The sequence below is a fragment of the Calliopsis andreniformis genome, unplaced genomic scaffold, assembly GCF_051401765.1.
Source record: "Calliopsis andreniformis isolate RMS-2024a unplaced genomic scaffold, iyCalAndr_principal scaffold0121, whole genome shotgun sequence".
NCBI lineage: Eukaryota > Metazoa > Arthropoda > Insecta > Hymenoptera > Andrenidae > Calliopsis > Calliopsis andreniformis.
Window position 1 is genome coordinate 1 of NW_027480530.1, and position 8940 is coordinate 8940.

The 8940-nt window shown below is 35.4% G+C and overlaps 3 protein-coding genes across 3 annotated transcripts; all 3 read left to right on the top strand.

Moving 5' to 3' along the window:
* Positions 1-345: 345 nt before the first annotated feature.
* LOC143187614 (uncharacterized) lies at positions 346-977 on the top strand. The gene is made up of 2 exons (XM_076391841.1): positions 346-608; positions 686-977. The coding sequence occupies exons 1-2, from the start codon at positions 346-348 to the stop codon at positions 975-977; spliced, it is 555 nt and encodes a 184-aa protein (XP_076247956.1).
* Positions 978-1876: 899 nt separating this feature from the next.
* On the top strand, positions 1877-2377 carry LOC143187612 (uncharacterized; the record flags this gene model as incomplete). Its single annotated transcript, XM_076391839.1, has 1 exon — positions 1877-2377. A coding segment is annotated over exon 1 (501 nt), but the record flags the coding sequence as incomplete, so codon positions are not given.
* A 135-nt stretch (positions 2378-2512) lies between these two features.
* LOC143187613 (uncharacterized) lies at positions 2513-3268 on the top strand. Its single transcript, XM_076391840.1, has one exon. It carries the CDS (start codon positions 2513-2515, stop codon positions 3266-3268), a length of 756 nt encoding a protein of 251 aa, XP_076247955.1.
* The last annotated feature ends 5672 nt before the right edge of the window (positions 3269-8940 follow it).

The window sequence follows — 8940 nt, forward strand, 5'->3', positions numbered from 1 at the left end:
CATCGGATCTTGGAGAGAGGTATTAACGATGTATTGTTGAATGTACAATAACATTGTTGGAAGAATATCAGGAACGTGATAGTCGATGGGCATTATCGCGAATACTGAATTTAATAATCAATTTAAACAAGTATAATCCGATGCATGTTGGATGTCATTTCAAGCTACCGCGAGAAATACTACTTAAAAGAAGCAGTAATTTCTGTAAAATCCCATGACGATGCATGTTTCGCATTGGCTGCGTTAACCGCTTTGTATCCAGCTAAACAGTATACATTTCAGCAAAGTTCATACCCATATTATAGAACAGTGCTTAATTTTGAAGATATCGAATTTCCAATATCCATGAATGATATTAAAAAGTTTGAAACGCTGAATAATATCTCTGTGAATGTATTCAGTATCGAAGAAAGCATCAAGAAAACTAAGAAGGATCTGAAGCAAATTATCGTTCCATTCCATCTCACTAATCAGAAGAGGCATAGACATGTGAATTTGTTATACATAGAGAATGATGGCATAGGACACTTTGCATGGATAAAAAATTTGTCTCGACTTGTTGCCACACAATTCAGCAAACATAAAGAAAAGAAGTTCATTTGTGATCGGTATGTATAAACATGTAAGAACATTAAGATTTTAATTTTTATGAAGAATAAAAGATTATATATGACTACTTTTACAGATGCTTACACTTCTACAATTCCCGTGAAAGGTTAGATGCTCATGAGAATGATTGTCAGAATATGAATAAATGCACTGTTCTGCTACCCAGCGAGGATGATAAATGGCTCAAATTTAACAAGTATTGCAGAAAGGATAGGGTTTCGTTTGTGGTTTATGCAGACCTCGAGTGTGTTTTAGAAAAAATTAAGGATAGTGTCGAAGATGAATGTATATCGCATGCATATCAACATCATAGGGTATTCAGTATTGGATATTCTGTGCATTGTTCTTGTGACGCATCATTATCATAATATCAATATCGTCGAGATATAGACTGCGTTTCGTGGTTTATTCAGGAATTAAAGAATTTCGCACAGACTGTTAAATCTATATTATCTAATAATATCTCTATGGTGCACCTAACGAAAGAGCAGTAGTGTGAATTTCACAATGCTATACATTGCCATATTTGTGAGAAACCATTCGATATCAACGAAACACGTGTGCCAGATCATTGTCATTTAACAGAGCGCTATAGAAGTCCTGCACATGTTGACTGTAATATAAATTATAAAAACTCATTCCACGTCCCGATAGTCATTCACAATTTATCTGGATATGATTCGCATCTTATCATCATGGAATTAGCTAACGCATTTGAATGTTATATTGATTTACTACCTACAACCAAAGAAAAGTATATTTCTGTTACAAAACATTTAAAAGATGTAACAGAAGAAGAATTAGGTTGTCGAAATTATATAAGATTACGATTTATCGATTCATATAAATTTTTAAATACTAGTCTTGATAAATCAGCGTCTTTGCTCAGTAAAGATAAGCTAAACATTTTATACTCTAATTTTCAAATGTTATCCAAAGAAAAATTTGATTTATTGACGCGAAAGGGTGCCTTTCCATAGGAATACATTGATTGCTTTGAGAAATTAGAAGATTTTTGTTTACCATCGCGGAATCTTTTTATAGTTCGCTGACTGATGAAATAGCATCCGAAAGCGATTACGCACACGCTGAGAACATATGGCATTCTTTCGAGATTAAAACTTTAGGTGAATACAGCGATTTGCATTTAAAAATAGATATTTTATTATTAGCAGATATTTTCGAAAATTTCCGAGAAAGTTGTATCAAGAGTTATGGTCTAGATCAGGCTCACTATTACACATTACCAGGTTTTATATAGGATGCTATGTTAAAGCATACTAAAGTTAATTTTGAATTGCTCACTGACATCGAAATAGTTTTGTTTACCGAACGGTGTATACGTGGTGGTTTGAGTCAATGTTCTGAGAGATATGCGCAAGTCAATAATAAGTATATGTTATCCTATGATCCATCGAAATCATCATCGTATCTCATGTACCTTGATATAAACAATTTATACGGATGGGCAATGTGTCAACCATTACCATATGCAGGATTTCAATGGATCGATAGTGTTGAAAATTTTGATGTATCTTCAATTGCAATTGATTCATCGATAGGTTATATTCTTGGAGTTGATATAGAATATCCACAACATCTACATGATGATCATGCTGATCTACCGTTTTGTCCAACACGTGCCAAACCCCCTGGTAAAAGACAGGATAAGTTATTGGCAACATTATACGATAAGGAGCGTTATGTTATACATTATCGCAACTTACAACAGTGTACTCAGCTTGGTCTCCGCATTACAAATATACACCGCATTCTCCAATTTAATCAATCACCATGGCTTCGCGATTATATAAAACTCAATACTCAATTTCGAACACATGCATCAAATGATTTTCAAAAAAATTTGTATAAATTAATGAACAATGCAGTATTTGGTAAAACAATGGAAAATGTTCGAAATCATGTGGATGTAAAACTTCTGACAAAATGGGATGGAGGATTTGGTGTAGAGGCAATGATCTCAAAACCTAACTTTCAAAGCAGAAGTATTTTTCCAGAAAATTTAATTGCAATTGAGTTGCGTAAACTTATGGTTAAATTCAACAAACCAATTTACGTTGGTATGGCCATTCTAGACATATCAAAAACATGTTTGTACAAATTCCACTACGATTATATGTATCCATTACACCAACGAAATTGTAAAATTATGTATACCGACACAGACAGTTTAATTTATTATATTCAATGTGAAGATGTTTATGAGATGATGAAACGTGATATCCATAGATTCGACACCAGCGATTATCCAGTAGACAATGTATATGGTATTCCGCTTGTCAATAAGAAAGTGCCTGATTTGACGAAAGATGAAAACAGTGGTTCAATAATGACTGAATTCATTGGACTTAGAGCAAAGATGTATGCTTTGAAAGTGTTTGGTAAAAAAGATGTGAAAAACTTGAAAGGTGTTAAAAACAATGTTGTAGCCAAAACGATAAATTTCGATGATTACAAACATTTTTTACATGATGCATTTGAAATAACTCGTCGTCAGTCATGCATAAGGTCTAAATTGCATAAGGTATATACTATAACAGAATTGAATATTGCTCTCAGTTCATATGATGATAAGCGATATGTTATAGCTGATTCAAATGATACACTACCTTGGGGACATTATAAAATAACATTATAACGGACAGAAGTTTCACAATAATAGATTGAAATTATTTTATGAAAATTGATTTATTTGCATTTGTTTTTTTTTTAATATTAATGTTGTAGTAAAAACATCTTTTTATGTTTACAATACATTATTTTTATGTATCCATGAGTTGTGTGAATTATCAAATCCTAACCATTTAACATATACTTTATCATCCCTCTTACGCAATACTTTTTCCACTAAATACCCATCGGGTTGATAACGCGTTGTAATTCATGTTCATAAAATCCTCCCGCAATAGGTTTTCCACATGAATCTTGTAGCAGATAAGTCACAGGATCAGTTATCTGTACTTTGATTATCTTGAACACTTCAGCTGTCCAATTTGGTGTATATCCGTTGTCGAAAACGGTTTTGTATTTGCTGATGCGTGCAGAGTCACCAACCTTGAATCTCGATGGAGCAGCAATCTTTATATTGTTATATACTGTGTTCAAAAGCTTATTTGCAATTGTTGGGGTAACATCACATGGCCACATTCCAATAGTTCTATGTTTTCGCATATTGTATTCAGCCACAAGACTTGGTAATGCATCGATCCATCTATATGTTCCATTGAGTGTAAACAGTTTCCACATATGATGTTTTAAAGTACGATTACAACGTTCCACGATGGATGCCTTCATCTCTGAATATGTTGAATAGTGATTAATATTGTTTTTTTAAGAATCTCTGCATTGTAAAATGCTTTTCCCTGATCGGTTTGTAAATTTTTTGGACATCGATCTCGAATTATTTTTGCGAATGCTTTGGCTACTTCGAAACCATTTTTTGTTATGAGTGGTACAGCACATGCATATTTGCTTAATGCATCTATAACTGTGAGTATGTAATGATAACCTTCATTGAATCGTGAGTATGGAAGCATCTCAACCACATCAGCTTGCCACAGATCATCATTTCCATGTACGATAACACGTCTGCGGGGGAAATTTCTTCGTGCTGACGCATGCAACTCCTTTACAAGCTGTTGCTTTTCGAGGCTATGCTTTTCCTTAGATTTCATTGATTTTTACATTGTTGTTACTGCTGTGGTCTGTTATATAATCTTCCTCTTGAGGATGAGGGTTTAATACTTGCAATACTTGTCGAGCATCATTTTGTAGTATTATTAAATTGTTCTGAAATGTAGCCAATCTTTGTTCAAATTCCTGCTGTATCTGTTGAACATTATTCTGTATTGTTATCACATTGCTTTGAAATGTGCTCAACTTTTTCTCAAATTCCTGCTGCTAAATCTTTAAGATTGATATGCATTGTTCCAAGTACTGTTTATTGACTGCAACTGTGTTGACCTCTGGCTGTGCAACATTTCGAATTTTGCAGTATTCTGCATCAATGTTGGATCCAATCATGCAGAGCGCATTATCGCGTATATTATTTCGAAACATGCTACTCCATTTATAGTACTCTACAGGTGAGGTTTCATACTTTCTAAGTGATATCCCAAACTTATTGATTGACATTTCGTTGTGAATAAATCAATTATCAGCTTGCAGTTTAATTTATAATGAGACCTGCCTCGCGAAGTTCTTCGATAATCGATAGAAACTCGGTGTCATGTGAATTGTTACCCGCTTGACGCGATGCTTCTAACAAACGCAGGTGATCTACTAATTCACTTGGATCATCCCAATGTATATAATCGAGTTGGTTATTGTTTACTGTCATAGCATTTGGCATCTGCTTGTTAACTGTTATGACATTTGGTGTAGTAAGTTCAAATCCTCTACCTGTTCGGCTCTTAATTGTACGCGCAAGTAAAGGAGCAATTATATGTTTATATTTATAACCTTTGTTACCCATTATGGGGCTTTGAGAGTTATGATCACGCTTGGGTGCATTGGTTGCCATCAATATGCTCTTGTATTTTTGCTTATCAGTATCAGTGTACACTGCATCGTCAGGAATTCTCATAAAGATTAATTCATATAAACCTTGTGTTCTAATGTATTTTTCACCATCTATAAATATATTGTCATCCTTGTCTATATAGAATTGTTTGTCGCCAAGCATTGCATCATTATCTTGGAAATGTACACCATATACATATTCTATGGCCGCATTTTTATCACTAGTTAAAAGTGCACCCATGTATTTGATACCTAATGGGCCAAAATAGCTATGAAGTGTTTCTCGACCTATAGATGTGTGTAGCGGCTGTCTAGCTGATGTTAAAATCGATTCATTAGTAGTTTCAAAAACATCATCATCATCGATAGTCGACGGTTGCACCACCGGATCCACTGATATAGAAGAAATCGATGACTTGGTTCGTATAAAATTTTTTCGTTTCGATTGAATTGGTGTAGAGGTCATGAATGATTTATCCGATGAATGTTTCCGTTTTATATTATTCACTTTTAATTGTACAGGTGTTACAGCGTCCATTGCAGAGATATTTTGCACAATCTGTTCATCAGCTTCCATTGTAGAAGTATTTTCCACAATCGGTTTTAAGGGGTCGACATGTGGTTTAAAATATCTGTTCAATGCAGCATCTTCATCCATCTTGCCTGTTTTCAAAGCTCGATATTTTTTGCGAATAGATTCACTTGCGTTAGCAACTTCCTTTGCAATTCTCTGACGGTCCTTAATATCTTGTCTATCAATCATTGTTTGAACAGAAACGTTCTTCTCGCACGGCGCGACAATGAACAATTGATTGTATTATGCTATTGCAAATTCATTAAATCCTCTCCTGTAACAAGAAAGTTCATTAGACATCGAGCTATCCTTATCGATCACAACAGAACCATACTTGTGTTGCAAACAACTACGACACAATGCTTTAAAATCATCAAAAGGCATGTTTTAATTTAGTACCATCCTGTTTAAACAAAATCAACAGATTCGCACTATCGCGTATAGGATGTTTGGGAATTTTTGATTGCGTTTGACAGAGATAGAAACAGTCTAGCTTTGAATGTCTCCCCATTGAAAAATACTCTCTTATCGTATCTTGTTTGTCACATGCTAAGTCATCAAAAATGAAAATTGAATTTGGAAGCGATTCCTGTGGCGAAATAACATCGCAATTGTTTGAAAATTTAAAATAACCAATTTCATCTATCGATGCCAATAAATTCTCCAAATACTGATATTTCGGCTGCTGCAGGGACTTTGAATAGACGTAGACATTCTCAAATCGTACACCATAAGGGCTTTTTAATAAACTTATTAACACGTTGGACATCCCACAATTGGATGGACCACAAATAATTCCACGTATAGTGTTTGGTAGCATATTACCATGTCCGTATTTCATGTTGTTGCCAATTATTTGAATTCTATTGTCGAAATTTTTTACACGTATAATCATTGCTTGTCTCACGAACCGCATCTTTTCAAGATTCTGCAACATTCGCATCCATGGCGCTCTTATATATACATGCACCAAATTAAAATTTGTTCAGTAGTCAAAATGTTTCTCATCATATCAGATGACATCAACATTCATGATTTAACCTCTGAACAGTTGAAATATATACCAAAGAATATTTTATTGCACAAGTTTGGTACATATATTGACAATTTCTGGGATAAGCTTCCGGAATATATAAAAGCTGATAAGGAGGTTCAAGAATATCGCCGGTGTTTGAAACACTACAATCGTCCTTGGCAGCAAACACATATTGATGGTCCAGCACCACTGATTAAAAGCTGTAGTGAATGTCTTCGGCAAAAGTAAAAGCTGGTTGTGGGTTTTTGAATCGAGCAATAAACGCTCTTCCCATTGAGTTGCATATGCCTGGATATCAATTTTGTAGCCTAGGAACTCATCTTTCGAAGCGATTATCAAGAGGTGATTCAGGCATCAATCCCTTGGATGCTGCATGTCGTGAGCACGATATTGCATATTCGCATAGTAACAATCTAGGTGAGAGACATACAGCTGACGATATACTCGCTGACAAAGCGCAAGAACGTATCACTGCAAAAGATTTGACTCTGAGTGAAAAAGCTGCAGCTGCAGCACTTTGGGCTGCTATGAAAACTAAAATGAAACCTGGAATGGGAATGAAAACAAAAAATAAGTGCAAATATAAGACTGGAACAAAAAGAAAGCGGATACTTCCAGTTGCAAAACGTGGTTGTATTTTACCTATTTTATCATTGTTACGTGTTCTGGGCTCACTAGTTGGTGGGGCAGCGGAGGTAGCTAAGGAGATAAATGATAAAAAGGCTACGGAAGGCCAACTGGAAGGAATGCAACGTCACAATCGAGCTATGGAAGGGCGAGGAGTTTATCTCGCTCCGTATTGTGCCAATTGTGACAATTGTGCCTACAATTTCTACAAACGGTTGATAGTAAATTTAAACGTTGAATCTTTGTAATCATAATTCAGTATGAATTGGGCTGTTTCTTGAAACATGTCGATAACATTTAGATTAAGTGGTAAGAATAACATTCTGGCGGTAAGCTAATTTCTGCCTGTAGATTTGAGTGATGATACTTATGAGCTTGGTCTAACAGCTTTTGAAACATATAATACGATACCAAATGTGAATTCTTTCCATAACACATTTTACTTTGATAAGGATGACAAAGCAATAGTGATTCCCGATGGATCATATCAGTTGTATGCAATAAGAAAGTATCTGAATCGCGCAATTATGCAGACTACTCGTCGTCTAATAATTATGTAAAAACAGATGTATCTAAAATGGATATCGACTTTGACATTAATGATGATGATAACAATGTCTATGATAATTTATTAATTCGGGCTAATAACAATACCATGAAGAGAGAAATAAAGTGTGCTTATCGAATAAATTTTACCAAACCTAACAACATTGGTTCATTGTTAGAATTCTCTTCCACTCGCGCTTTGAAACAGAATCAGTGGCATGAATCGGATAGCCCAATTAATACCATGGATATAAACATTATTCGAGTAGAATGCAATATAACTGCTGGCGCATACAACAATGTGCAATGTGCATTGATAAGTGCACACATACGATACATGCATTCTCCCCAAACGTACCACCTGGATATGGAATATCAGAAACGCCTGCTCAAGTCATTTACCTTCCGATCATTGCACGGAATATTACGGATCTATCAATACGCATCATAGATCAGACTGGACGATTAATTGATTTTCATGGAGAAGAAATTACAGTAATGTTACACATACAGCGACGTCGATAATACATGTATTACATGTACTACATGTACGTCAAGAAAACTACCCGAAAACTGGTTCCTTGCACAATGTTCTGGGGTAAGTGCCGTGGGGTTTACATAGTCCTCTTACCAAAAGGCATAGCCTTCCCCACTTCGTGGCAAGATCCTTTAGGAACAATATTCCCATTCTTTTGCAATACGGTATCGGACCGCTTGCCTTCTCTAAACACTCGCTCTTCTTTTAAACAGTCACACAACACCCGGTAGCTGGGAAGTCCAACGTAACCATCAGCCATCGGTCGCCAACGGGACTGTTTAGTCTCATGCACCCTCAATTAGCCACACGTAAACTAAGACCCTATCATAAATCCATCAAAAACCAGTCATCATCTGGCCATCCTTCTCAAATTCTCTCTTAAAAATACGTTGACGCTAACATGTAAATGAGATGTTTGTATTCAACGAAACACGGCATCAAAAAACGTTTTCCTTTACAAATAAGACT